Source organism: Dermacentor variabilis, chromosome 7 (genome assembly GCF_050947875.1).
Source record: "Dermacentor variabilis isolate Ectoservices chromosome 7, ASM5094787v1, whole genome shotgun sequence".
NCBI classification, from domain to species: Eukaryota; Metazoa; Arthropoda; class Arachnida; order Ixodida; family Ixodidae; genus Dermacentor; species Dermacentor variabilis.
The window spans coordinates 18,082,266-18,098,161 of NC_134574.1; the positions used below are offsets into that span (position 1 = coordinate 18,082,266).

At 47.9% G+C, this 15,896-nt stretch overlaps 1 protein-coding gene across 7 annotated transcripts in view; it reads left to right on the forward strand.

Moving 5' to 3' along the window:
* Positions 1–15,896, forward strand: part of Sirt2 (Sirtuin 2) — a 376,779-nt gene that overhangs the window by 4,221 nt on the left and 356,662 nt on the right. For all 7 annotated transcript variants that reach the window (XR_012829495.1, XM_075698293.1, XM_075698294.1 and 4 more), the window contains exon 2: positions 4,343–4,476. Coding sequence is in view for 6 of the 7 variants with exons in the window: in XM_075698293.1 (XP_075554408.1) it covers positions 4,343–4,476 (134 nt within the window). In the remaining variant the exon portion in view is untranslated. The remainder of the gene's footprint in view (positions 1–4,342; positions 4,477–15,896) is intronic.

A 15,896-nucleotide genomic window follows, 5' to 3' on the forward strand; every position in this document is an offset into this window, starting at 1 on the left:
TCACAGTTCGTTTCAGCTAACGAAGTAACATCTAATCTGAGTCCTGTTTATTCAGGTGTACCACAAGGCTCCGTGCTTGGACCCCTCCTATTTCTCATATATATTAACGACTTACCTTCCTGTGTTTCATCTCAAATTCACCTATTTGCTGACGACTGCGTAATTTACACCGAAATAACTCGCGACGAGGATGTTACCAGGCTTCAAGCTGACCTTAACGCCGTTTCTGCATGGTGCAATTCATGGTTAATGGAATTAAATGTCAACAAGTGTAAATTCATGCGTGTATCTCGAACTACCAGTAAACCACCTGTGTACTCCCTTAATAACGCTCCATTAGAATTGGTGACAACTTACAAGTACCTTGGCCTTCACATCACCTCTGATCTTACTTGGAATACCCACATCACCCATATAATAAGTAACGCTAACAGAATGCTAGGTTACTTACGACGCAACTTTTCCAAAGCACCTTCTTCCTTAAAATTAATCCTCTATAAAACACTAATACGACCTAAACTTGAGTATGCGGCTTCAATCTGGGATCCAGGTCAAATAAACCTAATGCACTCACTGGAAATGGTTCAGAATAACTCAACTCGTTTCATTCTTTCTAACTATAATAGAACCGCGAGTATCAGTGCCATGAAATCTAGCCTTAACCTACCGTCCTTGTCATCACGTCGAAAATTGTTCCGTTTGTGCCTTTTTCATAAATTATTTCATCACCCGCTGCTACGCAACAAACTTATTTCTCCGTCTCCGTATGTATCACCCAGACTAGACCACATTCATAAGGTTGGCATTTCATTTTGCAGATCCAACGCTTTTTTTCAGTCATTTGTACCACGCACTTCCAATGAGTGGAATCACCTCCCCGCCTCGATAGCCACTATCGCAGATCACCTATTATTCAAGAATGCCCTAGCTAGCACTGTATAACTAGGAACCTTTTTTCATATTGTTCAACCTGTACTCACAAACGACTTAGCTAACATTGTATATCTAGGTGCCATTTGTTAAATAGTTTTGTTTATACATATTTATATACATAATTTTCTGCACTAGTAACTCCTGTTTGTTGAATTTACCCGTTTTGCTTGTAACCACTCCCCTCTATAATGCCGTAATGGCCCTGAGGGTATGATAAATAAATAAATAAATAAATAGTATTTTGTACTACCACTGTGCACTTGTAGCATTCTGTTAGTTCCATTTCTTTTGCCTTTTGCTTGCCATGCCTTGTGTTTGCATTTCATTTATTTATAACGTCGGTCCCTCAGGGCTCTGTCCTTTCTTTGCCTGTTGCTCCCATTTATCAACAACCTACCTAATGTTCTGACCACTGCCGACTGAGATGACATGACTATTTTTACTTACGCAAATAATGTTGACGAGCTACAGCGAAAAGTTAACGCTGATCTACATAACATAACTTCCTGGTGTCAAAAGAACATGTTGAGCATCGATCCACTAAAAGCAGTTTTTATGGTTTTTCATTCCTTCCCGACACTAATTTTAAAATCTATATCTGTACATCAATGTCTGATAGCACAAGGTTTCTTGGCGTAGTTTTAGATAGGCAGCTGAAATTCAGACTTCATGCGCAATCGCTTGTCTATAAGATTTCTTTTGGAATATGCACCATAATCAAAACCCGCTCATATTTTTGGCGACACATTATCTATTCCATTTATTACACACACATTCACAGCCATTTATTTTATTGTGTATCAGCCTGGGGCAACACATATTTCACATACCTCAGCCAACTTCAACGGCTGCAAAATCAGGTGCTTAGACTCATGACTTTCAGCCATTTCTTATCCAATGCAATGCCACCTTATTTCAGTTTAAACATTCATCCTCTTCATCAGCTCTTTCAGTTATCAATTGTGTTATCACTTGTATTGTTATCAATAGTTAATAATTGGGATACATAAGTTATTTCGTAATATTGGACTTGTAGATTTGCTTTGTCAAGTTTTTGTAAATACTAACATTACTAGGCTTTCTGAACTCACTGTCTTTTACCTAAAGTGTGCACAAACTGTGGTAGGTTCACTACCACATTTGCCTGGATCAAGCTGCGGAATTCTATTTCACATACCATTAAATTATCACCCACAGAGCATGTATTCAAGAGCCAAGTCAAGAAATATTTTATGCAGCAACTCTCTTCATCATAACAAGTGATTTTTTTTATTGTAATAATAATAATTGACGTATCAATAATACTACACATCATATTGCTCCTATTCATATTGTATGGTTAACTGACATGGCTTGTTTATTACAAGTTTATTTGCCATTTTTGTCTTAGTAAACAGCTTTATATGATTAGGGCAAGCAGCAACAATTGATCGACATTTACACTAAAAAACAGAAATGCAAGGACAACAGGCTTGCAGAGTGCATGTAACACATTTCGTAGGCACATATACCAAAAAGAACAACAGAAGCACCCGTTTCCAGTGAAATGTACTACTCATAGGCATACAAAGAAAAGTTACAGGAAATTTGGAAAATCACACTCGGGCAGCTTAGTTACTTAAATACAGTAAGTAATATTGTCAAAAATGGTGAAGAAAGGTCACATTCTCAAAGTGAAGGAAGCTTGAGGTATGACAATGGATGACGATGCCTGAGAAGAATAATGGCATGTGTACAGCCTGCAACTTGTGCTGCCAGGTTGTTTCACGATACAGTAATTGTCCAATGTGCATTCACTAGCAGGGAAGAAAAACATTTTTTCGAGGCCCAGGCTCACGTGCACAGAGGGGTCCACTGTGGAAGGGAGTGCAGGGCGTATTCTAGATCTCTGACTCACATTTGCAGCAGATATGTTGTGGCTCCTTTCGATGCACCTGTGCAGTGTGCTGCCATTGCTTCTGCAGCTAGGGTGCCAGTAAAGTGAGAGGTGCACATTTTAGTGTTCCCTTTTACAGGGAACCATAGCATATATATTTGACCAGTACAATATGCACTCTCACAGTTCTACGTTAGCCGGATGACGATGCTGGAAAAGGTCTTCGTTTTTTGCTTCTGCCCATGGCCTACGGCAGCTGCATTGTGGGCCACTCTCCAAGAGGCTCTCCTTTCACTGGTACCACACTGCAGCATCTAGATTTGTAGTGCACGCACATTTCACCTCTCAAAGAGCTTGGCTAGCCTTTCTCATGCAATATGCAAACGAAGTGGCTTAAGTAGCTGCACAGAAGAACTATGCTGTGCACAACCCGATTTCTTTAACGCATAGCTGAGGCGCGTAGGGGCAGTGCCATTCTTAACTAAGCTTCGAATGACCCTAATGAAAGGCCAACTGCAGTGTCATTGTGAATATTGAAGGAATATTTTAGTTACAGAGAAGGTTCAGTGCAAAGGTTTGGGTCTGAAATCCCAATGGTTGCATCAGGACTAACTCGAGAAGTCCCACGTCTTAGAGTGCAGCTCTTAGGCGCCCGTTCCTACATTGAGCGTCGGTGTCCTTGGCGTAACCGAACAAACCAGCACAGCAAAGGATGAACGAGTGAACATGGAGCGCAACAGGCGATGAAAGATGGCGATAACGTGCAAAACACAAGGAGGAAAGTGGAGGGGGAAGGTGCAGTCGAACTGAAGTGGAAAGCAGAGCAGTGGGTTATGCGAAAGCTTGAAAAAGATTGCAAGACGTGTTCCGCGGCAACGATCACTATGAGATGATGCCAGAGTAGCATGCATTGTCTGTTCACCGATGACGCCATCGATAAGGCATGCAGCCAGCACATCCGCCGGTAACATATATGGAAACAAAGCGCTGCATGAGCGGAGGTCTGTCTGCGGCAGCTGCTGTGAATCGCGCCCACGACTCACGCACATGCTGCCTGTCATGATCTGCCGATTAGTGAGGCAATCTTGCCACATTTTGCTCCGTTTGCAATGTGCTGCAAGAAACAGTTTGTCCAGATTGTCCGTGCCAGCCAGTATACTGCAAAACGAAACACGTATAGAGCTGTGCTCAAATTTTGCATTGGGGGTATTGTAATCATCAGTGAATTTTTTTCATGCTTACACTAGAAAAAGTGCTGGCATTACAGCTTACCGGAAGTGGCGTAAAACACAGGCTCAACCTGAGCTGACCTGATGCGCTTGATGCTTCCTTCTCCATACAACATTTTCGCTTAACTTAAGAGGCAAGAAAATACCATTGGGAGAGCTGCCAGCATGCTGCTTGCTGCTTTATTGCATAGGTGAGTGCTATACCGCGTGGCCTTCATGTCTGCTAGTGGCAGTGTTTTTGCATTGAGTTGAACTAGCCGGCCATTGTGTGTTAAATAAATAGGTGTGCCACAATAACTTGCAGAAGCGGAGCTTGGAGAGTGCTCCAGCCTGCTGTCAGGGGAGGAGGATAAAGAGTTGTTGACAGCTGCGCCCACTTGCACCTGCAGCAGCCAGCCACCATCCTCCGAGGACAGTCGGGCATGTTCCCAGCTCCAGGTGTGCAGTGACGTGCTCGCTTAGTCTGGTTACGTATGGCGGTTGCACTTTCTGAATGTTGTGGTGAAATTCATCATCACCGGCTTGAAAGCACATTTCATTCAGGTCTACGGACCTTCTTGCTCTCAGAGAATTCTTACAATGCTCAGGTGATTCAGTCTTTGAGTCCCTAATGTACAACATCAAGTGAAAGCATTTGTATTCACTGGGAATCGCCTTTGTCTCGGCTTGTTGAATGGCTGGCCCATTATTGGCCTAGCAATGCACATAAGAAGTAGAGAGCCGTGCAATAAGTGATGGAACGAAAAATGTTAGGCATAACCGGAAGACAGCGGTCTGGATTACAAAGCAAATGAAGGCAGCCAATATTCTAGTTGACATAAAGAGGAAACGAGAGCTGGGCAGGCTATGTGATGAGTAGCACCAGTGGTCTGCTGGAGTTGCATAATAAGTGCATGGGAGGGGAAGTGCAGTCGAGGATGACAGAGAATTAGGTGGGGCGATGAAGTTAGGACTAACTTGGAATCAGCCAGTATTGCAAGGTAGGGGTGATTTGCGATAGCTGGGAGATCGTCCTGCAGTGGACATACTAAAATAAGAAAATAATATTTTGGTGATGATGATGAGTGCCTACGGAGAGAAGGAGCAAACGGCTCGGTCAGGTGTCTAAAATAATTGCTGGTGTTGTTTTAATGTGAACACGTTATATATTCCATGAGACAGAAAATCCGGCTTGATGAAACGATCATACCAACAATGGCCAACGACGCAAAGGGTAAAAACGTGTCAGAAAATGTTTGGATTGATGTCACATTTCTCAGGGAGGTTCCTGTAAACCAACTAAATTACTAGCATTGAAAAGAACATTTGGTACTTTTCGGTCTGGGTGGGAATTGAAACCGGGCCTCCGGATTTCGAGACGAGCATGCTTCCCCCGATGCTACGGTGGCTCAACGGTTCCAGCCGACTACAGGCATATCTAGTGCGTGCGTCACATTGCAGCCATCTGGCTGTGACGTTAAGATAGATAAGGTCACTTAAGATGGAGTAACTAAGGGGAAGTAAAGTGGATCATGGTTGATTAAAGTGGATTAAGGTTGGTAAAAATTAAAGCAAGCTGGATTAAGGTAGAGTTGTTAATGTTACATGTTAATGTATGGGGTTTTCACCTGTGCTCTTGGAACAAAGGAATGACAACACAGTAGTGTAAACAATCACAAGTGCATTTATTGCACCTTTCATAGATCAATGCCTGCCAGGCGAGTTGGCATTCACAAAACATGCTGACGGGCGCATGGCAAATCGTGGAAGTCCAACTCATCGCGACCGGATAGTGAGTGAATGTGTTCGCCCCATGCTGGAGACTAATGCCTAGTCCTTTGTGCATACGATCACGCGAACAGTGGCGCACTCAAACGATCCATCCATTCAGGTGTAGGCCTCGCGCAGAAGGCCTCGCAGAAGCATGGATCGGCACACGCGCTGAACGTCCGCGTCGCTTGCTGATCCCGAGCCGAAGAGAAAGAGCCTTTTCGGCGCCCTACCAACCCCGCTGTTAGGTGGCGCTAGCAGCGCCGCACTCGCACCATCTCTTGTAATGTGCTGCAACCCGACCGACTGCCGCTGGCACTAACCTGAGCAGAGAAGCCAGATAGCAGGAGACGCAGGACATGCGGGGAAAACAGCATATCAGGGGACTCGTAAGAGTTGCACATCCCCACAAATGTTACAATGTATGGCATCACACATCATGACCACGTGATAATTGGAAGGGAAACTGGTTTCGAGATGCTCATGTACAATGTCACATGTCACTTCGTGAAGCATATAATGAAGCAGTCACAATATCAACTTGTACATACTTGGCGAACAGTACTGAATGGCGGCGGTCTAGTGAATAATGAACGCAGAGAAAGGAAAATTAATAACGGAATGTAAACATGTAGTGCTTAAGAAGTCTTTATTGGTGATAACTTAGAGACGTCGCAGTGCTTTAGTACTCAAATCGCGTAAGGATACTTAAAGGACAACTGCAGTGATTTTTTGACGATGTCAAGGTGATGGATTATTTAGGTTTCCAGGAGCACCCCACCCCCCCCTCAGACGTCTGATAGTTGTTCTGAAAATTCGAAAATAACTTCAAATAAGCAAAAGGAGCGCAAAAATGAAACCTAACCGAGCACCTGGGGTGGTTGTGGTGGTGGTAACAACTTTAATAAAGTTCTGCTCAGTTAAGATCTGGCAGGCCTGAGTCCTAGAATGGCCCCTCACGAGGAGCGACTCTTTCGGCCCAGGCAACGAGGACTTGTAGTCTTTGATCTGGCGTTCTCAGCAGCTCCTCCCACTTCTGTTGAGGGAGCTGGCAGGAGTGACCAGGGAGGTGGTAAGCCCTTACACCTCCAAAGAATGTGATTTTGGGTAGCCAATGTTTGATTTGTGCAATTTTGACATATTGGGTTCCATTGCCTGTTGGTAATTATGGCCAGCCAATGTGGGCTTGGGAACGAATTAGTTTGGATTCGATGCAGGATCGAGGCTTGTGTTCGCATGAGGATTATGTTTGGAGGTGGATAGATTCTCCTTTTGTGCCTGTAGTAGTTTGTTATTTTGTGGAATGTCGTCGGTGCCTCATCCATGGGGTCCGAGTCTGAGAGCCACACCTCCCAGCTGATTAGACCTTGGGCTACCCAGTGCGCCTCCTCATTCCCTTGATTCCCCGAATGGACAGGGACCCATATGAGTTCAATAGTATTTTCATTTGTGAAGTCCCCTAGGGCTCGTGCCGCGCAGATGCCTATGCTGCCTCCCGAAAAGTTGACGATTGCCCTTTTGGAGTCGCTTATGGCGGTTTGCAAGGAGGGATTCATGATGGCCAAAGCAATGGCAGTCTCTTTCGCTTCCATGGTGGACGGTGTTTTTATGGTCGCAGTGTTGAGGATACTTCCCTCTCCGGTCACGACACTCCCTACATAGCTTTGATGATTTTGCTTTGCTGCATCGGCATACGTGGTGTGCTGTTTGCTTTGGTGCCTTTCTTGAAAGGCCCTGGCTCTGGCAGATGGCCTCTTGTTGTGTTACCCAGGAAGCATGTTCTTAGGTAACGGTTTTGTAAGCAAATGGTGTTTGACCGCATCGAGTAGTGTGGTTCGTCCTGCTGAATGGATAGCGGGATTCAAACCGAGTTTACTCAGAATGGCCCTGCCAGTTGGGGTGCTGGAGAGTTGTTTGTGTTGGGCTGTTTTATGGGCCTCCATGAGTTTGTCTAGGGTATTGTATATACCTAGCTCAAGTAATCATTTAGTGTTTGCATACCTCGGTAGACCAAGGGCTGCTTTATGAGCTGTGTGGATGACACTGTTAACTTTTCTCTTGTCAGAAACGTGCAGGTGGTAGTATGGGAAGGAGCACACGATGCGACTGACCAGGAAAGCCTGTGTCAGATGACAGAGATCGGCCTCCTTCATACCGCAGAGTCGTGTGGCTGCACGTCTGAGCAGGCCACGCATTTGGTAGGATGTCGTCTGTAATCGGACAATAGCCCCAGAATTATGGCTGCATTTGTTTACATCTGCAAGTATAGTGAACACTCATTGTTCGCTTGAGATATAATGCTAGCGACTCATCGGTGACATCGGTTAATGTCAGAACATATAAAAAAAAGAAGCTGATTTTTTGCATGTAAACACCGTTGCATCACTCTCAATCTCACTGATATGAGTGACCACACACCTTCGAAAACAGCGAGCTGGAGACCGTAGTACGGGAGCCTCCTTATGCTGCCTACTTATCATTCTTCGAATTCTCTTCATGCACACAATGTGTTCTGTAAAGTAGACACAGATGAGAATTTTGTACATATGATTGTTCATTTAGGGAACGCATAGTTTTTGTGCAGAAACGCTGATGCCAGTATTGACACTGCTAGTAGCTGAACGAGGCGGTTGTTTACGCTGCTGTGCCGAAGCAAGGGGCTTCTGCTTGCGGCCCATTTTGGATATGAGGCAAACAGTGCACCTCGGAAACTAAATAATGAGTGAGCATAACAATACATAAGGACACACCCATGTACGTAGTCGCATTTACTTTAGAAGTGCTGGTGAGTGCGAGTGGCCACCTTTGAAAACGGCAATGTACCGATGTTGATAGTGCGTTGTGTCATCATTTCTAGCTTTTTGTGTGTGCACTGTAGGAAGGCTTTATTTTAAATCTGTGTGGTCAAAACTGAACTACAGGAGCAGCTTTCTTCTATTAATGGCTTAATTAGCTTCAGGTCAATCGCTCAGGCCATCTGGAGTAGATGCATGAACTCGGTGACTGTGATAGGCTTAACCTCAGTTGAACATAATCAGCATTGGCTCAAACTGTGTGTGCGGATGGTGAGAGCTGAAGTTGGTGCAACCAACAGCGCCCCACCACTTGCCTCCCATCTCTTGCCCGTCCACAGGGAACGCAACTTCTCACGCCAAGCAATAGGTCACGATCGTCGACTGCACGATGCTCTCGTTGTCGGCATGATCCCACCATGCTCTGCGTGTAACACTCCGGATGTCATATACACAACATGGCCTGTAACTGAGGGGGGAGGCAAGGTAGGGTGTTCCAGGCAATTGAGTAAATTTGTTTGTAAAAAATCTTCGCAGCTCTCAAACCTTGTTTCTTGAGAACATAACAGAAGTATGCAGAGTAACGTACCCAGCGAATTTCACTGGCATCCATTGATATAGAAAAATTGCCGGAATTGCCCTTTATTTGACTGTCAATTTTTTTTAAATTGAGGACAGCCATGCAAAACATTTTGCAGGTTCTGAAGCGGCCATTGGTAATACAGCATGGAAGATGGAAAAAGTCATAGAACTAGTATGGCACCATCAGTAAAACAGGTTGCTAGGCTAACGATCTAAACAAAATTGGCTGACATGATATCAGCAGCCTTATGGTTGCAGTGAGGGGGGCATAGATAAAACCTTGTAGCTGAGCACTGGCACATTATGTGTCGTTATAAACAGATGAATGGCAAAGTGTCAGGACAGTACAGCTGTGCTGTTCTTCTTCCAAGCAGTGCGAATGCATAAATGCATAGTCTGCAGAAACTCAACCCTGCAATTTGCTGACAGTCGCTGTCGAGACTTGCGTGTTTGCTGCAGAAGGGCGTCTGTGGCCAACAACAGCGAGCATCATCACTTACCAGCTCAGGCCGTCAGACACGCTGCAAATGCCGGCGGCTCATTTGGTCCATTTATTAGCATAATTAGTTGGGTGGGAGGTAAATGGACACGTATCGCAACAGCCCGTAGCAGCGTGACATTGTGTGTTCCCATATTTGAAAGAAATCCATTAAAACTGCACCTACAAATCGGGAATTGTGTGCGTATTCAGTGCAGGATTTTAATTTCTTCACAAAATGCAGTGTATGCAAGTGCAACAAAGCCTCCTATGCACTGAGTTAGCTGAAATTCCCTTAGCTAAAATTTACGCCACAGCTCAGCTAAACAGGGGCCATATTCTCAAACGTTCGCCTTCCACTATAGTTTCGCCGCAGCGATACAGTCGAACCCGGCTATAACGAATTCGCAAAAGAATGCCTATCAGTTCGATATAGAGCATAATTCGATATAAGCCTGCTAAATAATTGGATCTCATAAAAGCACATTCCATTTATAAAATTACTTTATTAATGAAACTAGCTTAGTTTTCCACGAAATAGTCCTATATTTTCTTCTGCTGGAGCAATTTCGCTGCCTACGACGCAAGCACTTTTCCACATTGTCTAAGGAGTTGGAGCAGCTGAGGCCGCAACTTTCCGCATTCGTGTAGAAGCACCGGACTAGTGCACGGTGCACGCCACAGGCATTGGGTCGCGAGTTTGGCCACTTTAGCCCTAATCTCCCTCTTATTCTACATGATCATGATGAGAGTGCTCCTCGGAATCTTGTACGCTGAGGGGATATCCGACTTCTCACCGCATTTGACTCGATTTATGATTTCGAGCTTCACGACGAAGGGCGAATTCTGCCGCTTCATCACAGCAACACTGTGGGAGAAGGCCCACATAGCACACACACAATGAACCAGAAAAACAGCAAGACAACTCGCACTTTCGGCATCTTTCGGTGTCTTGCACAACGAGAGCACAAGAGCCTCTGACTGTCTGAGCAAGCGCTGTGGGCGGGCCAGGATCATTTTTAGCAGGGGGATGTCGATGGCTCGTCCGAGGCAGTGTGGTCACGTTAAGGAGAGCGGTTGGTTGGAGCTGCGCCGCCGAGTTTTTCCATCACCGCGAGGGAAAGTCAACTTCCGGGGGCACTTTCTGCCAACCGACATTCGATATATCGGGAGTCGCTGCTATTTTTGTTCGATGTAAGCATAATTTTTGCTATATATACTCGTTGTAACTATACCGTGTCCAGAAATTGTTTGATATATTGTCGCAGCCTAGTAGAAGACGGGAAAGCCGGCGTAGAGGACGTATGGAAGCACTTTAGCAGAGCAGTCAACGCGACGTCGTTGTCGTCTCTGTTTTTCCACTCGCGCGCTACTTCAGCGTCGTCCTCATCGCCTGGCACATACCCGCAGTGACCATATAGGATGTGGCATTTGCCCCCCCTTTGAAAAAAAAAAAAAGGGCATCGTCCCGATGCACCAACGTCCGAAGGCTGTGCACAGACGGTGCAAAGTTGAGGTCATGAGGAAATGTATGGCTTCATACGAAGCACATGCACAACCTCGGGCAGATGCCGCCGGCGTTTGGAGCAGTTATGGCTGTCGGGGACAACTTCATAATTAACATCGCTGATGCGGCGCAGAACTGTGTACGGGCCGAAGTATCTTCGCAGGAGCTTTTCAGACAGCCCCCGCCGACGAATCGGAGTCCAGACCCACACCTGGTCACCGACGTTGTACGTGACGGGTCTGTGTCGAAGATCGTAGTGTCGGGCATCGTAGTCCTGTTGTGCTTTGATTTGCAAACGCGCAAGCTGCCTGGCTTCCTCTGCGCGTTGCGTAAACTCCTCGGCACCAGTCTCGTCGTCACCGCACTCGTGCGGCAGCATTGCGTCCAACATGGTTGTCACTTCGCGTCCGTAAACAAGGCTGAAAGGCGTCACGCGTGTTGTCTCTTGGCGAGCCGTGTTATATGCAAAGGTAACATATGGTAAAATCTCGTCCCAGTTCTTGTGGTCGACGTCGATGTACATACTCATCATGTCTGCCAGAGTCTTATTCAGACGTTCTGTCAGCCCATTGGTTTGGGGATGGTAAGCCGTGGTCTTGCGGTGAGTGGTACCACTTAGTCGCAACACGGTATCCAGAAGCGCAGCCGTGAACGCAGATCCTCTGTCTGTGATGACCACTGCGGGAGCGCCATGCCTTAGGACGACGGCTTCGACAAAAAATCGCGCTGCTTCGGCTGCTGTTCCACGTTGGATAGCACCTGTTTCGGCGTATCGCGTAAGATAATCCGTGACGACGATTATCCATCTATTTCCGGCAATAGACAGTGGAAACGGACCTAAAAGGTCCATGCCAATTTGTTCGAACGGCGCTTGCAGTATCTGAACAGGATGCAGCAGTCCAGCTGGCTTGCCGGGTAGGGCTTTGCGGCGCTGGCAATCCAGGCATGTCTGTGTGTAACGTTTCACGATCGACGCAAGTCTCGGCCAATAGTACTTGAGCCTAATTCTTGCTAATGTCCGAGTGTAGCCCAAGTGACCAGCGGTCGGCTCGTTGTGACAGGCGTGTAGGACTTCGTCGCGAAGAGATGCGGGAATGACGAGTAGGTAGCTGCTGCCACTAGGTGAAAAGTTCTTTTTATACAGAACGCCGTGGCGCAAGCAGAATGAAGGCAGCCCTCTGGCGAATAACCTCGGCACGCTCCCTGTTCTTCCCTCTAAGTAATCAAAAAGAGGAACCAGTTCTGCGTCCTCGCGTTGGTGGCGTGAAACGGCGACAGTATCTAGCACGCCTAGAAAAGCCGTGTCATCATCGTCGTGCACTGCAGTCTGAACAGGAGACCGAGAAAGGCAGTCGGCATCGGTATGTCGTTTCCCTGATTTGTAGACAACCGTGAAGTCGAACTCTTGGAGACGAAGACTCCAGCGCGCTAGCCGACCAGCTGGATCTTTTAAATTAGTCAGCCAGCAAAGTGCATGATGATCACTGACAACGGTGAAACACCGACCATACAAATATGGCCGAAATTTCAGGACGGCCCACACCAGTGCGAGACATTCTTTTTCTGTCGTGGAGTAGTTTGCCTCCGTTCTTGATAGCGTCCTGCTGGCGTAAGCAATCACTCTTTCGGCGCCGTCCTGCCGCTGTACAAGCACTGCGCCGAGGCCGACATTACTAGCGTCGGTATGAAGAATCGTAGGAGCGTCGTCATCAAAGTGTGCGAGCACGGGAGGCGTCTGCAGGCGTTGCCGTAGGTCGTGAAATGCCCGTTGCTGGTCTTCACCCCAGACGAAGGGGACATCTTCTCTGGTTAGATGCGTTAATGGCCATGCGATGCGCGAAAAGCCCGCAATAAAGCGTCGGTAGTAGGCGCAAAGGCCCAGAAAGCGTCGCACAGCCTTTTTATCTGATGGCGTTGGGAAATTAGCAACGGCAGAGGTTTTATCAGGGTCAGGTCGGACACCTTCACGACTGACAACGTGACCGAGAAATTGAAGTTCTTCAAAGCCAAAATGGCACTTTTCAGGTTTCAAAGTTAGACCAGCTGAGCGTATGGCTTCAAAGACCGTCTTTAGTCTCCGTAAGTGTTCCTCGAACGTGGCGGAGAAGACAATCACGTCGTCGAGGTACACCAAACAGGTTTGCCATTTGAGGCCTGAGAGTACCGTGTCCATTAGTCGCTGAAACGTCGCTGGCGCAGAACACAAACCGAAGGGGAGCACCTGAAATTCATAAAGTCCGTCGGGCGTCACAAATGCGGTCTTCTCACGGTCTCGCTCATCAACTTCTATTTGCCAGTAGCCGCTTTTCAAGTCCATCGACGAAAAGTAACGTGCGTTTCGTAGCCTGTCCAGTGAATCGTCGATACGCGGCAGCGGATAAACGTCTTTCTTTGTGATCTGGTTCAGTTTTCGGTAGTCGACGCAGAAGCGCAGGCTACCGTCCTTCTTTTTCACCAACACGACAGGCGATGCCCAAGGACTCTTAGATGGCCGAATAACCCCGTCCTCAAGCATCGTCTTCACTTGCGTTTGTATCGCCTCGCGCTCTTTCGGTGCCACACGATAAGGGTGCTGCCGAATTGGTCTGGCGTCGGCTTCGGTGACAATACGGTGCTTAGTGAGCGGCGTCTGGCTGACTCGTGACGTAGATGAAAAGCATTTCTTAAACTCATCGATGAGCTCAAGAAGGCTGTTACGTTCGACGGGTGACAAGGTGGGACTGATATCAACCACAGGGGCAGGCATGGCCACGGTGGCCGTCGCGTGCTCCACTGAGAGGCAGTCTTGTATTGAGGTCAATTCGTCGAAGTACGCAACAGCCGTGCCTCTAACAATGTGTCGACGTTCCCTGGCAAAATTCGTCAGTAGGAGGTCAGCACGTCCGTCGTGTACGTTAATTACGGCCCTGGCGATGGAAACACCTTGACTCAGTACCAGTGCGTCGATGTGTTCAGCGACACCAGTCCCGGTGGTCAAGTTGTCGCAGATAACAGGTACGAGGGCACAGCTTCGCGGCGGAAGCGTGACGTCGTCGTCGGCGATACGTAAGCGGGGTCGCTGGTGCTCCGCGGAGTCGACGTCGTCTGAGCTCGTAGAAAATGTGACGACGAGGTCACGGACATTAATCACTGCACCGTACTCTCTCAAGAAATCCATGCCCAATATAAGTTCCTTGCAGCACTCAAAGAGAATGACGAGGGTGGCGACGAAGGTTTCACCGGCGATTACTATCCTGGCTGTGCATTTTCCGATCGGCGTCATCAACTGGCCGCCGGCAGTTCTGATGTTGGGCCCGGTCCACGGCGTCTTCACTTTTCTCAACCTGTCGGCCAGCTTTTGACTTATTATCGAAAAATGCGAACCAGTATCGACGAGAGCGGCCACTTGGTGTCCGTCAATGAAAACGACAAGATCGGCGCTGACGGCATCGGTTACAGGGGGTGCGGTTGGAGACGTCGGAGTTTTAGAGTCGTCGGTCGTCGGTGATGGGGGCTCTTGGAAAGCTAGACGGTTTGCAACCTCACCCCCGGAGGTCGCTGCTTCTAGTTTCCCCGGCGTGGGCTAGGGGACCTGCCCCTAGAGGCGTCAGAAAAATCGCGACGGGTCGGTGGGGTATAACGAGCCGGAGAAGGGGAACGTGATCGAGGCGTCGCTGAACCTTCTGGCCGAAAGTTTGTAGAATTGTCGTCGCAGGTACGTGCAGCATCAAACACAGGGTAATTGCAGTTGGGAAACCTTGGATACCCGGCTGCGCGGTAGCGGCACGCGCGATAAACATGTCCAGCTTCGCCGCAATGAAAGCACAGCGGCCGGCGGTCAGCGGTGCGCCACAAATCAGTCTTTCGAAGCGGGTAGCCCACAGGGGATTCGCCGTAAGACCGAGGCGCAGCAATCGGCTGGCGGCGATACGGCATAGCTGGCGGCGGCTGTGACTGGCGAAAATATGGCGTCGGGGGTGGCGGTGCTGGCTGCGTCGTAGTGGTCGACGGTGTCAGCAGCATCGAAGTCACGGGAGGTGGACGACAGACAGCTTCCGCGTAGGTTAGCCGTCGCGGCACCGCCTGCCGGTCGGAGGACGAAAAGGCCTGTCGAACTTCCTCCCGAACGATATCAGCGACAGAAGCCACCGCTGGTGCCATAGGAGAAATCCCGAGCTGCCGGATCTCCTCTCGCACAATCTCCCGGATGACTTCACGCAGAGACGTGCCGTAGCTCTCAGGTAGAACTGAAGCATTCACCGGTGAGTTCGCGCGATCATATTGGCGGTACCGTTGCTTTAGTGCCCGTTCTATAGCGGTAGCCTCCTTGGTGAATTCGACCACTGTCGTCGGTGGATTCCTCACGAGTCCGGCAAACAGTTCCTCCTTTACTCCGCGCAAGAGATAGCGTAACTTCTTTTCTTCGGCCATCTCAGGGTCTGCTCTGCGGAAAAGGCGAGTCATATCTTCTGCATACATGGCTACGCTCTCGTTTGGTTTTTGAATACGGGATTCTAGTAGGCGCTGCGCAGTGTCTCTTCTGTCGGTACTAGTGAACGTGTCTAGCAGCTGGGTGCGGAAGGCATCCCATGTGGTCAAACTTCGCTCCCGGTTCACAAACCACGTCCGCGCGCTGTCTTGAAGCGCGAAGTAGACATTAGACAGCTTTTGCTGGGAGCCCCAGTCATTATAACTGGCGACACGCTCAAATTGGTCAAGCCAATCTTGGACATCTTCAAAAGCGTCGCCATGGAAGCTTTCTGGTATCTTA